This window comes from Scomber scombrus, chromosome 2 (assembly GCF_963691925.1).
Source record: "Scomber scombrus chromosome 2, fScoSco1.1, whole genome shotgun sequence".
Classification (NCBI taxonomy): Eukaryota; Metazoa; Chordata; class Actinopteri; order Scombriformes; family Scombridae; genus Scomber; species Scomber scombrus.
The window spans coordinates 25,796,661-25,813,042 of record NC_084971.1 but is presented as its reverse complement, the minus strand read 5'-3'; the positions used below and the strand labels follow the sequence as shown (position 1 = coordinate 25,813,042).

General features: G+C 40.1%; 1 protein-coding gene across 2 annotated transcripts in view; it reads right to left on the bottom strand.

The window, feature by feature from the left end:
- Nucleotides 1-15,903, bottom strand: part of fat1a (FAT atypical cadherin 1a) — a 72,628-nt gene extending 56,725 nt beyond the window's left edge. For both annotated transcript variants that reach the window (XM_062433651.1, XM_062433643.1), the window contains exons 1-2: nucleotides 15,792-15,903; nucleotides 10,880-14,161 (exon numbers count right to left, since the gene is read on the bottom strand). In XM_062433651.1, the coding sequence (XP_062289635.1) occupies nucleotides 10,880-14,141 (3,262 nt within the window). In that variant the 5' untranslated portion in view covers nucleotides 14,142-14,161; nucleotides 15,792-15,903. The remainder of the gene's footprint in view (nucleotides 1-10,879; nucleotides 14,162-15,791) is intronic.
- Between the last annotated feature and the right edge of the window lie 479 nt (nucleotides 15,904-16,382).

Here is a 16,382-nt window from a genome sequence, read left to right as displayed (position 1 = left end):
AGTACTGTCAAATATCTGACATCTAAGATTCATTTCTTTGTTTTTTATTCCATGCTAGGTCACAAAATAAACTTGATGCAACATTTCCATATGCTATTTTGTAATCAGTGAAATTTTCATCACTTTTCATCAACAGGAAAACAAAGTTCCTCTGTTTTTCTTGTCCTTTCTCATTATATTTCTTGTTACATCGTTCAAGCTGACTCACTTCTGATTATCAAACAAACCATTTACTGTAAGCCATGTGAATACCATAATATAGCAAATAGCTTGATTGATTATTCACTGTAATCAGGTAAATATATATATATATAAACATACTGATTGAGTCTACGTTTTGATATGCATTCCTTTTGTTTCCTCAGCATAGATGAATATACTGAGGAGTGGGGATACATCAAAAGGCAAGGCTCACCGAGGACTGAAGTGCTTCCAAAGAATGGTGAAGGAACTGCCAATAAATGCAGCAACAGTATATTATTTAGATAACTTGATCATGTGAGGTCCCATTATGTCAACAGGCACAAAATATAGGGCAGTTAAGGGCAACATATTATACAACCTTTATCATAAGAGCCATTCCCACATCTGTGTTACTTGTAATAACTGTGTAACCTTGATACTGCAATAGAATTTATGGCCAAATTTGATTTTTTTATTATCCGAAACCAATAAAAGTGAATCATCATAAAGGCACACCAGTATCATTAAAAGGTGCGGTGTTTAGCCTGAATCGATAACACACATACAGTAAGTGCGGCCCATATTAGGAATCTCTGCAATACCATAAGGAAATGTTCCAAAGGTTCAAATAGTTTACACAGACTCCCTCTTTGCTGATGCTGCCTTTGTTCACTCAGTGTAACTTGATGAACCGCAGCGAAGTACTGTAACTGAGAACAGCCAAACTTTTTGCCTTGGGGTAATGAAAGCTTTCTCAGAAAAGAGATAACACTCCAAATGGCTTGTCACAAAATCCTCAAATTTAACATGGGAGGGGAGTTTGAGGGTACAGCTCATTTATTCTCTCGCCCTGCTTTACTTTGGCTCTTCCGTATTTCCCTGGGATCCTCTCTTTTCATTAGTCATTAGTATAGCTCTCTCGACTTTGCTTAAGGGATGTAATAAGAAGGGTAGCCAGGCAAGGGAAAATGAGTAGCTCCTAAACAGGACCCCACACTCCCCACCTCCCTCTTTGTATGATCGAACCAATACCTCGAAGCTGATCACACATAGTGAGAAACACAACCAAACTGTTATATATCTTAGAATGAGATTAACACGTATAACATGGTAATTTGTTGGAAATAACTTGGAAAGAAAATACAATCGCAATGACTAATTTACGATCTTGCTGAAGCTGAAAACTCACAGTGAATATTAAAGATTGCTACTGGAACAAAAAATGTGCGAGCAAATAGAAAATGTTAGACATAAATAGACAGCATTTCAGATGAGAATGAATGAGAAGGTGAAAATGGTAAAAAGGGTTTGGGTGTCGAGAAGTGTTATGTGTACACGTGCACACGTGCTAATAAGGCAAAAGTACAAGAGAGAAGAGGAGACAAACGGGAAAGTATGAGACATCTTTTGTGCTTCTGCCAAGGAAATGCCCATGCTTGAGTGCTCATCTGTTTGACTGGCAGACACCAGCGTAGCAGAACAATTCCTCACCAGGATCAAGCTTTGTGCTCGCAGTTCTTCACCTTCTATCTTTCACCATTGAGGAGACTTTACATGTTGCAGTTAAAAACCTGCAACATGAAAACAACTGTGGCTGCAAGAGGAATGTTACCTCCTCCAACAAAAGGTCAATGCCACCTAAGTGCTACCTAATGTTTATATTTATCTCTGAAGAGACAAAAAAGAAAAGCTTGACCTTAAATGTGTATATTTGAAAAGCTATCTGCCACGGCCTTTGGCTGGAACAGTTACTAACAAAGCACATGAAAGATGAATCTGAAGAATTTAGTTGCCACACCCATCCCATATACCTAGCCTACCCAGTAAGGCAGTAGCAAAACCTGCCCTCAGGCCACAGGAAAAAAAAAACAGACCGTGCAACAGCCTCTGCCAGATTTGCTTTCCGCTTTTTTCCCTTGCTCTTTTCTTTTCCCTCTGGCTTTGTTCTTCAAAGTTACCTGAGCACAGTGGCAGTGCAATAGAGTCTTCAGACAGCTGAGGGATTTTGAACTATGAAGACCAGCAGGTATTTTACACGTGCTATTCCAAATCAACTCCCTGCACGGATACACAATGAGTTTATTCTACAACAACTTACAGTCACAGTGGAGGAAGAATTAGCTACACTTTGAAGAGGGTGAAATCTGCTTTTGAAAAGCTGCTGGAAACTGTCTGCTGCATGAATGTCACAAGTTGGCCAATGACATAATGTAAAAACTGTAAAAATGTACTGTCAATACAACATCAACACTCAAAACACACACAAAATCCCATTTGTCTCTCACTTGTGCTCACGTCTGTATTTTGATCATCAAGAATGGACTCAAAAAGTGATTATGTGAAGCCAATTCAACATGCACAGGTACTTCCTTGTTCATTCTGCAGTTGAAAAGTTGGGCCTGCTTTGAACTACCTCTGCTAATTCCACTCACCCCTACCCCACATTCCTCAGCCTTCTCAGGCCTCTAACTCACATGCTTGCATAAACTTTCTCAGTGCTTTCTCCCCCCTTCTCTTTCCACAGCCCTGGCAAAATGCTTCAAATTCCGCTACCACGTTGTAGGGCCTGGTGCAATAGAAAGAGTCCTGAACTAAGCTTCCTGTTACCCAGCAACTTAATATCACATCATCCCAAAGTTCCCAGACATCTGTAGCCAAGATCCCTGCTTCAAAGATATAAAGCCTGGTGGTAGCCTGTTAGCCTTGAAAACTCTTGAAAAATTCAGAGATCTAAAGTATGGTCTGAGGCAAAATACCTTTTGTTGTTGATATTAAAGCATTGCCTGAAGCACTCATTTCATCATTTCAGTGAAATGTAATGAGATGATTGTCATAGGCAAAAAGCCTTTAAAATGTTAAATCTTTTTTTAATTATATATATATATCATTGTTTTGTTCTTCAAAATTCATTCTTTTTTTTCATGCCATTAGAGAACAATGCATTTGGACTGTGTGTCACCAGCTATTTAGAAATCCATTACTAAGTTTGTGCATTAAGTCCCTGCTAAATTCTTAGCATACAGACTGTATTCATTATTGTGTTTTGTTTGAAGGGCACACAGGGCAAGGGTCTCTGAGCTCATCATAATGAAGACACAGTATCACACAAAATCCTGAATTTCTTTAGCAATAATGAAAAACTTGTGTCTAAAGAAAACATGTAAATTGTGCACTGACTGCACACCTGACTGAGCAGTGGAAAGAGACAAAATTATTTGATGCAGTTGTAACATGTCTGTGATGCAAGACTGAATGGATTTTTATTTCCTCAATTTTTTTTTAAATGCCTATTAATTCCAGTTGAGATAGCTTTTGGGATTTAGCTGACAATACAAAGCTCCCATTGTTACTGAGAACAGTGTTATTTCAAAGGCCTTTGAACAACCCTCAGAGCAATACTCCTTGACTCAATATTGCAGTATTATTTAGGAGCACTTACTATACCGACTAACCCTGAAGAGCTCTCTGCCTGTTCTTTTGACAACAGTGAAACGAACACCTTCATTAATTTCCATACCCCCACCCCCCTGAATATTTTCAAATCTACCTACAATATAGCTCTCTCTAGCTCTACATCTATGTAGTCATTTATCTGTATTCCCATTGTATAGAATAACCTCTGCTGACCTACAGAGGATGTAGACTCTCAGCTGACAGCAAACTATTTCCTCAGGAGTGCATATTGTACCTCCCTAAGGCACCATAACCAGTGTAGAGGATACGATCCCCCGCTAGCTTCCCACCTGCAAAGCCAATCATTGGAATTCATGACTACAGATCAATACCTTTTACAGTCGAAACGACTGTTTTAACGAAAACAAAACGCAACAGAACATTCTAAGCTTCAAGATGGCTGTATTTAAAGGAATAATTCCATAATTTTACAAATATTCTCATTCACTTGCTGGGAGTTGGATTAGAGGAAAAAATACCATTATCAGGTCCGTATAGTCAATATGAAAATACAAAGAGCAGCCAGTTAGCTTAGCTCAGCACAAAGACTGGAAAATGGAAGAAAACAGCTAGCGTGGCTCTGCTTAACCAACCTCAAAAGCAAACGAGTTATAACTTGTTTGTTTCCTACTACTCAAGTACTACTTCCTGTAGTCTGTGCTGGCTGCATGGCAACCTGGTGCTGACTACAAGACTACAGAGGCAGTTGCCCAGTTTTAGTTATATTGCACAGACATTGTTGTGTCCACCTCCAACAGTCCTAAATACCATTGCACTGACTTCATGTGGTTTGGCAAAAATAAATACAGGCCTACTGAAACTGGTCTCATGGGTGTATTGTGGTAGTTTTGTTGCATACTATTCCCCAATCTCTCCTCCCTCATTCCCTATCACCTTTCTACTGTACACCTTGAAAAAGGTTTTGACTTCTAATTTTCAAAGTTGTACAATGCTGGTGATATGTAAATGTAAATGCAATACACTGGGGGCGCTGTTTCACTTATTGCATTTGAATAATATCCACTGTGCAGCTTGTTAAGTCTTTGACAATGAAATATCAAATGTCGTATTCGTCTTCAAATTTTTTAGAGAATTGCATTTTCATTTCGCACCAAATGTGCATGGTGACATGTTAATGTAGATGCAACAGACAGGGGGTGCTGTTTTGGTCATTGCATTTTAATATTGTCAGAGGAACATGACTTTCAAAATGAAATGTCAAACAGCTTTTCCATCTTCATTTTAATATGATCCTAGAACGCCCATATGATTATGTAAAAATGACAATAAAGATTGTATTATTGCATTTTCAATTTTGACTCAAATAACACATATGTGGAAAATTATAAGGCCGTTGTGAAATTATATTTTCATTTTTTTCATTATCATTTTAATATAGTCTGCTATAGGCTTCCATAGGCCAGTGCTGTCACTTGTCATGCATCACACAACATTAAATTGGCTTTAAATGCCTGAAATAGCCATTGGAATTTGAATAAAAGGATAAAAACATGTCAGTATCTCTCATATCTCTGCCATCATTTAGCAGAGAGGACCCTTGGTGAAGATGCTCAGATGTGTCTGTGGGGAAGATACTAATGTTTTCAAAATATGACTGCTGTTTGTACTACTTAATGCTAGCCTGGGAACCAGACAAATCTGTCAAGCTCATATTTTATTTGCTCTGGCATATGTGCCTGGCCCCCCTCCCATTCAGACAGATTTCCAACCAGCCAGGAACTGGACAGGCCAATCACAACCATTAATCTGATATGGGGTGGGTTTAATACGATGACTGGCAGTCTGCAGATCCAGGGGTGGTCGGTTGTTTGCGTTTAACTGTTATCAATAAAGTCAAGGAGAAAAAAAGTCCACAGAGCATATGAAACTCAGATCAAACTGTCAAACTAGGCACTGCTGATCAAATGTGACTGTCACTGACTGTTTAGCTGTAATTTGAGAAAGTTTGTGAGCCAGACGCCATGTTGAGAAAAGACGAACCAAAACCAAGCACGGCCCGACTTGCATGTCTCAGTGCTATGTTACACATTTCGTTGCTCTGATTGGTTGTAGTTGTAGTTGCCTCCATAGGCGTTTTGCCCTGCCCGTTGATAACACCCCTTGGAAATCAAAAATAAACTGAGAGGTTCCAGCCTAAAACACATTTGTGAATTAGTCTGGCGATGCAAGGCTAACTTAATGCTATACATTGCCGTTTATGGCACTGTTTGGCACCAGTGACTTGCAGACCAATACAATATAACATAATGATGGACCTCCCCACTGAAAGTATAATTTTCACAATATTATTTGCAGCACATTCTCAGGAGCATAGATCTAAATCAAGTGAGTGTTGGTATGAAGGATTAACACACAGTGGAACATGTCTCCTGCACAAGGGAGCTCTAAGTTTCTTTAAAAAGATTTAATGGACTGACAGAACAACATACTTTTAACTAGGGAAAGTGTGTTTTTCATTTAGCAACCTACAATCAACTTTGTCCCACTGCACATTCCTGGTTCTGTCTCCACAGTAACAGCACTCAAGCAAAGACTATTTGGAATCATCTGCCACTTTGCAGTTCTACTTTTATCTTAAACTTATATACACTGAATAAAAAAATCAAGGACAGAGGGCAACAGTTCTCAGTTTTAGCTAGCTATATTTGATGCCAAAAGACACCCATAAACAATAGTCTGCATCTTTTCCTTATAGTTAAGAATCAGTTTACTTTAATAGAAATACAGTGGGAAAAGAATTGAAGGACTGGCAAATATTTTGAGGAGATGGAAAACACACTAATAGGACTTTCTCATTATGCATCAAAGTGTTTCATTTGCTTTCACAAAGAATGCTTTCACAGCACAGACTGCAAACAACTTCAAGTGAAAGGGCAATGCATATATTATCCAACAAGAAAGGGCAATGCATACATTATACAATCAGCATCTGCGTCTCATCTAGAAAGAACACTCTTTACTGTGGTCACCTTGTATACTGGATAATTTCACTTCAAGTCGAGACTTCAACTTGCTTGCTTTAGACACATTTTGAAAGTTGTGTCTAGCTCCACACCATCACCACCATACACATCTACCTGTTAGTTACTCATTCCTTCCATTTAGGGACACACTAAATGATTGTCCTGTGACCTGCATTAGTTGATTTTCACTTAAAAGGATACGTGATAAGGCTGATAATGTATGTTGAAATAGATAGACTGATTCATCTAGACATCTATGTACTACCTGCTGTGGATATGTATTACGCAGTATTATTGAACATTCTCCACATTTGCCTAGTTGGGAGGCCCTTCGCTAACAGTTCCCAGTAGGGGAAACGACGAATTAGACTTCTTCTGTCTTGAAAAGCTGCAACATTTATTAACTGACACAATGAAGCCCATACTGTACATTAACTGCCAGATTGAAGACTGTAACCTTTTCCTCCACTCACATTCACCACCACTTTTCTGCTGCTTGCATTTGCTCAGCCACACACTCATTACGCACACATATTACACACTCCCCTATTCCTTAAAGGATCTTTGTGTAAGATTTGTCCATTCTGTGCTACTGTATAAAAATGGTAATGAAGGTTGGTGGGCTCTGTGGAAAATGACCTGCTCCCTATGTACATACAAAGGGCTCACAAAAACACAATTCTTATTTTCAGGATATTACACACTAATTAAAATATACTTATGGATATTTTATTCCTTTTCTGCCAAGTCGATTCTGCTAGATGCCACTAAATTCTACACACTGCACCTTTAAAAGAGTTTCCCAGGCAACAAAACAGAATTTAATTCACATTTTGAAATAGCACTGCACAGAGGCTCCCAAATGCTATTGATTTCCTAAATGAATGGATACACAGCATTATTTTTGGCATTACAAAAAAGAGGTTTTTTGACTCGTATTGGCCTGGCCGCCCGCCGGGCCAGTACAATTATGAGGGGAATACTGCTGTTACTCATTGGCAATAAAAAATAAAATTAAAAAACCTTGCCTGTTTTATTGATTTATTGTTTCCTGATACAAGGTGTGTTAGGTTTAATGTGAGTCAATTATACTTAGAGGAGTGGAGACTTGCTTAGGGTCATGGTGATAAGCATTGTTTCATTGCTAGTGTATATCAACTGACAATAAAAGCTGGCCTTGGAGAAGTAGTGTTAATACACTACCACTGCAAGCAATTGTTGGTGGTGTTTGTGTTTCTTTAAATCATTTCTGCTGATCTTACTCTTTGTATGTGCAAGATAGTCATTATAATAATGGCATATATTTGTTTGACTATATTCAACTTGTGGACATTGCTGGATAATAAGCCTCACAACTTCTACTCCTACAGACCCACACACATTGTGACACACTCTAGCAATAATTCACAGTCATACTGTGAAACAAATACAATAAAATTGTTGGTGCATGTTCAAGCCCAGGAGTTTTAGCATCTTTTGAATTTGTTTGCAATTGTTTCAGAGCAATAACTTAGCAGCTAAATGGGTAAAGAAAAATTAATTACCTCAGCCACTGGCCACCCTGGCCACTTCAAAAATAGGCATCAGCCCTTGAAAACCAATATTGGTCGACCTTTAGGGCACCAGTAAAGCTGTAGGCAGCCACTTAAAGCGTAAGCCAAAGCTACTCTCCCAGCACAGGTTGGTGGATAAAAAGTAAACTAGTTGAAAGTGAAGTAACTCAAATATCTAGAAAACTATGAGATGTGGATAGTCTTTTTGGTTCTCATAGTTAGAAAATTGCTTAACAACAGTGACTACAGTGAGGAATGGTAAATATAGTCCACCGCACTGTAAGAGGCCCAGAAAAGAGTCTTGATAAGAGTAAGTTTAAATTAAGATGGCACCGAGCCAGTGACCACATAGCTTTTAATAACACTGAGAATGTCTGGGCAAACAGTTGCCATGGACTCCCTTAGCAGTCTAACAGAAAGGGAACCATATCAGCAGAAAAATACTTTTTTTAACTTGAAACTGATGCAAATGAGAACAGGATGGCATTCAATAAACAGCAATCATGGACACCACTTTTAAATTTAACCACTAATGTCTAGCAAACAAACAAATAACTTGTTTGTTCCATGCATGGTTTGGATACGTCAGTCAAGTGGGCGGCAAGCATGGCCTGTGTGCCTGTTCTAAAATACATACTTTGTTCAGATTTGTTAGATACACCTACTCTAGGAGATTCACTCAGTGTCTATTTGCACCAACAACCAAAAGTGCAATGCTTTCAAAAGCAACACATTGTTACCCACAAAGTAGTATTGTTGCTGCTGTGTTATTGCGGATGCCAGCATAAGAGGAACAGCTGAAAGAATAGTGATTTATATTGTGGTGATTAAACAAACACAACACTATACAACACATATAAAGACCTTGCAGTAGACTGATGTACTCTTTACAAACACAACTGCAGGATTTTAGGATTACAAGCGTCAAGTAAAACAGGACTCGAGCGGTTTTTCCTCACTCATTCTGAAAAACATTACTGAAGGTGTATGGCTCTTGGCATTTTTCCTTATACCACTTTTTCATTTGTTTTCCAATTTTAAACCATTTTAAAACATTATGGTTAGAATTCACAACATGCAGCTGCAGCACTGAGTATATAGCGGGGTGTGCACCCGTGCTTATGTTTTCCTTTTCAGAGGCATAATATTCCAAATGCATATGGTAGCCTAACAAACCGCACCCTCCATCTAGTGAAATCTTAGGAGGGGCATTACCACCTTGGCTGTATTTAGTTGTCTACTGACCTCAGATGTAATCCATAATAACAGGACCCAACCCAGGACAATCCTATCATTGCACCTCCTGATAATCACTTAATATAGGCCTCTAGGATTAAGTAGAAGATCAGACCAGGCTCCATGAATCTGTACCCTACACAGGATTATGAGTTAGACATGGATGCCAGTCGCTGGCTTGCATGTGGTTCCATCAAGACCAGTAATGTAGTAAATCTACACCACTGCCTGAAAAAAATTCTGTCAATTTAGTACTTAACTAGAGGAAACTTATGAAATAAAACAACATAGAACAGTGCTTGTAATCCTTGCACGAAAGCACAAGCAGCCACTGGTTAAAGCTTTAAATATCCCAGCATCTCTGTTCATAAAACAAAACCTTATTACAAATCAAGATATCTAACCATTACCACAGAAACAATCACAAACACGCTGCAGATGACACACAGCCCTGGAGGATGGATCAGTCATAAAGGCTCATCTCATGCTAAATTTACCACACAAAAGGAAGTATTTCCCAACAGATTCGCAGAATAGACTTCTTGTCAATGTATTGAATATTTCACATGTATCTCATTCGCAATAAATAGTCAACTAATGATATAAACCCCTTTTACAACAGGAAAAGTCAGCAGTTGAGTAATACATTGCATTTCCAGTTTTCTCGTGTAGATATGAACCTTTGAGGTGCCAAAAGAAATCAATGTATTATGCATTAAGTTTCACTGCCTCATTTAGACATTAAATATGTATACTGCAGAGGGATGTTTAATTTCGAATTGGGAAAAAAAAACACATTAAGCCGCCCAAGAATGTAGTTATCAAGTTTTTTTTTTAAAACAAGTCCAAAACATCCAAATCAGGTGATTGCTGCATTTTGGGTAGGAACTCATGGAATTCCAGACTGCTTATTTTGAGCTAATTTGAGTCAGCTGTTAAAATCATTCCAGGCAGCTGAGCAAGTATTAACATATTTTCAGCAACATAATATGAAACCCGCGAGCAAATCCCACCATCAGTACAATAAGTCAAATACCCTGTTCTAAAAAACAATTTCTTTAAAATGCTATTAGAGTATCTTAACCTAAGGTCAAACAGATTTGACTTTTTTCCAACTTGAACTTTTTTTTTTTTTTTGGAAAGAGTCATGAAGGAGGAGGTGAAATCACGGAATGTCTTCTTAGCTCCACAGCAACTACTTAAGAATGTCCACACAGGTCTGAGAGACAGCTGCTCCATCTGTTCATACCGTCAATTCTCCCAAAGAAGAAAAATGAATGGAATCAGGAACATTACCCGTCTTCTGGAAGACTTCTTTACCTCATTGTTTCACACAATGACATGACTGAATAAACTTTGCATAAAACTTTCCTTATGCAAATTGTTTCAAGCCGAAGCATGCTTATTTCAGAAATAAACACAAGCCTTACTTAACTTTACAGTGACATTGGGAAAAAAGAAGAAACTCACCAGTTTCCTCATCTATGGTAAATATCCCCAGGCCGGATCCATCTCGTATGGAGTATCGAATCTCTCCATCTCGTCCTTTGTCCTCATCTTCGGCTGTTACTGTCATCACTGAAGTCCCAACAAGTGCATCTTCTTTTATATATCCCTTTTCCACAAATGATCGAAACAAAGGCCGGTACAGATTCTCATTCACATCCACTATGTCCACCTCAATGAAACAAGTTGATGACAATGATATGGGCTTCCCTTTGTCTTTAGCTTTTGCAGTCAGATTGTACACCTGTCTTGTCTCGTAATCTAGGTTCTGCACAATCCGTACAGCGCCGCTCAGCTTGTCTACTTCAAAATTCCCATCTCCGTTATCGATCAGGCTGTATCGTACCTGACTGGAGGGTCCAATATCAGGGTCATGAGCCTCCAGCCACATAATTACAGTACCAATAGGAAGGTCTTCCCTCACCTTCACGCGGTAATTAGGAGGTACAAATTTAGGCGGATTATCATTCACATCTTCCAAGGTGATTTTAAGCAGTACAGTGGACACTAGCTGGGGCTCATTTACTGCCTGGTCACGTGTCGCGATCTTCAAGATATAAACTGGATGGAGCTCACGATCCAGCGGCTTTGTCACAGTCACCACACCAGTTTCCTCATTGATCGTAAAATGATCTGTGCCACCTAAAATCGAATACTTTACAATACCATTATCTCCTTGATCCTTGTCCGTCGAGTCCACCTGGATAATTTCTGTACCCACAGGTGTGCTCTCGCTTATTTCAACAGAGTATGAATCTTGCAAAAATTGAGGGCTATTATCGTTGGCGTCTAGGATCTTGACATCCAAGAGGCGTGATGAAGATTTCTGTGGTATGCCAAGATCATATACTGTTACGTTGAGCGTGTAATGATCTGTTGTTTCCCTGTCTAGGGGAGAGTAAACCAAAAGCCAACCAGTTTCCATATCTACTATGAAGCGGCTTTCTGTGTCTCCTCCTGAAATAACATATACTAGTTTCCCATTGAAGCCACTGTCTGTGTCTGTGGCACTTAGGTGGACAACACGGGCCCCAACTGGGAGGTCCTCTTTAACTTCAATAACACTTGGGAAGGACTCTGCAAACTGAGGAGCGTACCGGTTGACTGAGGGAATGTCCATAAAGTTGTCATCTGGCTCAGTTTGCGTGTGGATTTTGCTGCCCTGTAGTAGCTTTTCAGCCAACATAGTGGCAACACCGGTCTCGACACATTTTAATTGGACAGGCTTGCGTGCTGTGATGACAGTTATGTTCATGATCATTGGCTGAGTCTCGTGTTCACCATCAGTTGCGATGATTTGTAAACTATGAAAGGATACTTTAGCTGCCTCTCCCTCACTCAGCGTGTGCTTCAGTGAAAGTACCCCAGAGTTTGGGTTCAGATCAAACAGGTCAAGATCATTCCCCGCTTTAATATTGTACCGTACTAGTTGCAGTTCATCAGCATCTATGGCAGACACTGTTGTTATCTGCTCTCCCACGCCGTGATCTCTTGGGACAGTGACTTCACAGTCTACATTTTCAAACAAGGGCTTATTGTCATTCAAGTTATTTAATGTTATGGTGACTGAGGCTTCCACCTCTCTCCGGAAAGGGGATCCCCAATCTGATGCCCTGACTCTGAGATTATAAATCCTGGGCATGAGCTCATAATCTAGGACCTCTGACGTACTGATGACACCAGAGAAGTAGTCGATGACAAATGGCTGTGGGCTCATATTGGTAATGCTGTAGGTTACATAGCCATTCTCCCCTCTGTCCAGATCAGTGGCTTTAACCGTTTCCACACTGGTCCCTATGGGTGCATTCTCATCAACAGTGGTCCTGTAAGATGTCTGCTGGAACTCAGGTGCATTATTATTCACATCAATCACATCAACGATCACTTTTGTTGCCGCTTTTTTGTCACTGGTGATAACGTCCAGCTCAAATCGGGATGCGGAATCAGCATTGATTTGTCCTGTAGTGCTGATTAAGCCAGTATCTGGATTGATAGTAAATCTGTTCTTGTCAGATTTGTGTCTAAAAGCATATTTAAGCTGTGGATACTTTGGCACAGCTGTTACCATAGTGACAGGTGTATGAAGGGGGGCAAATTCACTCAGATTGACTCTGTAAATGGCATTTTCAAATATAGGAGGGCCCACTTTAAACTGTGCTGAAGTGACATGTACCAATTTAGCAGATGAAAATTGAGGGGGGCTTCCTTTGTCCTTGGCCTGTAAAGTGAGGTTGTATCCGAAAGGCTGGCTGTCCCAGTCTACGTCTTTGACTGCTTTGATTTTATACTCCTTGCTCCCAGGGCTGGTTCTTACAGCCTTGAACTGCTGAAGGGGGTCACCAGCGACAATACTCAATGATGCTATCTCTCCATTTGGTCCCTGGTCATTGTCCTCAACTGTCACAATAGCATAAGTGGGGTCATGGTCTGCATCTGAAGGGGCCAAGGTTACTGCTGTGATTACCGGTGCATGCTCATTGGCTTGCTCCACCCTCACTGTAAGTTTGGCCATGCTGCTGAAGCCACTGCTGCCATACAGCTTCATCCCTCTGTCCACTGCAAGGATCTCCAACTCATATAGCTTTGTCTCAGAGTAGTCGAGTTTGCCAGTCAATGTCACCACACCACTTGTTGGATGAACAGCGAACATGTCCGTCCACTCTCTGAAACTGTAGTAGTATTCTCCATTCGTACCAATATCTGCATCCGTTGCTGTGACCTTGGCCACACTTGTGCGTATGGCCGTGTTCTCCGGCAGAGAGATGCTGTAGGACGTTGGGGAGAAGAGAGGCCTCAGATCATTGGTGTCAAGTACCTGCACCTTCACTCTGGTGCGACACTCCAAATTGGTGCCCCTCTCTGAACCTTTAACAGTCAGCACGTAGTGGTCTTTAACCTCCCGGTTCAGAATGGCAGTGCTGCCTCCTTTGGTCCTTATTCGCAAAAAACTGAAATCTCCCAGCAGGATGTCCTCTGCTTTGAATAAGTTCTCATTGTCTCCAGAGATGATTTTGTACCGTATCTCCCAGCTTGGGTCTGTGATATAGATCCCCATCTTGGTGTGACTCTCTAAGTACGTCTTAGCGGCAGAGTTCTCATATATGGTAGCATTGTAAACAGGGTGGGTGAACTGCATGGGGGTGGCCCTCACCATCCTTTGGTTCCCTGCGCAGCCACAGATGAGCAGCAGGAGGAGCACAAGCAGTGAAACCAAGTGCTTCCCCATTATCGTACCGTGATCTTCACCTGGGGAAAAAAACAAAATTATGATTATTAGTTGCATTACACTTTATCCTTAACAAATTAATTTAACAATTACTTTTAATTACAATTAAACGGAGCATACAAGCAAATTAGATCACTATAATTTTCATCTTGACAAGATAGTCTAAATGCTGAAACCCTAATTCCTTTCTTCTCTGTGCACTTTCCCAGACTCCTTTCAGTGTCACGACAAGTGATGGTTAGGCTGATAAATGTCTAAATAGGTTCCATGTGAGAATAAGATGAAGCAAAGCAGTCAGTCAGGTGACAAGATCTAAGCCTGCACTACTCCCCTGTCTGCACAATGCCAGATGCCAGCTAGCAATGTGCTCGTCCTATTAGTGGAGCCTCATTTATCCAAACATCAGCTTAATGAGCTCAGACAAAAAACTGACAATAAGATAACATGTGAATTTAAAAAATGTTCTGTATGCAGAAAAAAAAATGTAAATGTAAGATTGCACATTTAGTAGTGCTTAATTTGTTATACTCTATGGAGATGCAATTATTTTTCATTTCTGGTCCCCTACAAAAGAACTCTCATCTTGCAAGAACTCATCTTATTAATGAATACATTATTGCACAAGTATCAACGACAAACATATGTAATACAGTACCTTAAAACGATACTGGACTTTTCTGCCGACTGCAATTGTACCAAGTATATTAAAAAGAAATCTGCATTTACAGTGTGCTCCTTCCGATCGCATGATCGAGCTGCAACTAAGGTTAAAACCGCAGCGGAGATTACTTTGAAACTGTTTTAAAATTGCATCTTTATTCGTTTATAGCCGCTTTACAACATCTGAGGCTCCGTGTGGCTGCCCGTACAAAGACCAATAAAGGCAATTCGTTGCTATGTCTGCGAAGGAGTGCTGAGTATAAAAACCCACAATATTTACTTTTGGTGCGTCAAAATGTACCCGGCCAGAGGTTAGTTATTAATGTTTTATGTGAGGTTAATAAGTGACAGAGTCCAACACAAATCACTTCCAATCTGAAACTATCGCCTGCAGATACAAAAGAACCATCTGCTTGTGTGCGACCATTGAAAAAAAAAAAAAAAAAAAATCATCAACTAAAACTAAAAACCTGACGCTTATTTGCATAAACGCAACAAAAATCATCGAGCATTTCCTAAACACTGTTTGCATGCATCCCGTTACCGGCCACTAGTTTTCATAATGCTAAAAAAAAAGTTAAATGTTTCAAGAAAATAACTTAGGTGCCTCCAGACTGTTTCATTTCTAACCCCATCCCCCAACTAAAGCCATTCACCTCATGAAACGATGGCAGCCGCGCGCTGCATGGCAGAGATTTGCTTGAAAAACCACCACATATCTTTCCAACATTACACAAAACAACGCATAAACTAATGTCAGAATAAACCAGACACATTTCAAACCCCCGCGTTAAAGAAAACTGCATTCAGCGTTTAGTTTCGTTGAGGCAAAACTTCTCCAAAAGAGGTAGAGAGAGAGAGAGGTTGGTTTCTTTCACAGCCCGCAGCTCACAATACCCGACCTAACCAATCTTAACTTTTTTACCCATTACAGAGATGCCAAAGCTGAATAAAAAACACCACCGAGTAAAAACGCAAGGCTTCACATACCTCTTCTGTTATTAATCTCGTATATTGGGAGGTTTTGAGTGTAGTTTGTGTAGTCCAAATCTCGGCATGGTAATACGTGGACTTCTCTCCTCTCCGTTACTCCATCTACCACCACCAGGCAGCCTCTCTCTTCTTTTCCCTCACTGCTTCCCTTTCTCTCCCACACTGGATCTGTCCGGTATCTCTCCGCGCTGCGCACGTCCGGATCTACTTACCGGCTGCCAGCAGGATAAAACCTTTCCGCTCTGAACACATAAGACCTGGCCACTTTGATTTCTGGTGGCTACATCGTATAGCCTACTCTTCCGAAATGTGCTGAAAAGGCCAAGTGTTGTATTGAACTTAATTGGATGATTCTTAATCAAGTACCCACCGCTTCACCTATAGCCCCAAGATAACCTATATGAGCCAAGGGGCGTCATTTTAGTGAAATAATTCGTTACTAAAACTTTATAACATCTGTGTTCATCTCTTAGAGAAAGTATAGGCTAACTACGAATAGTAACCAACAGTTTATTAGATAGGCTATTATTAATATTTAGTATTAAATTGCTCATTATGATGATATTGTGCGCATATGAGACTTAACGA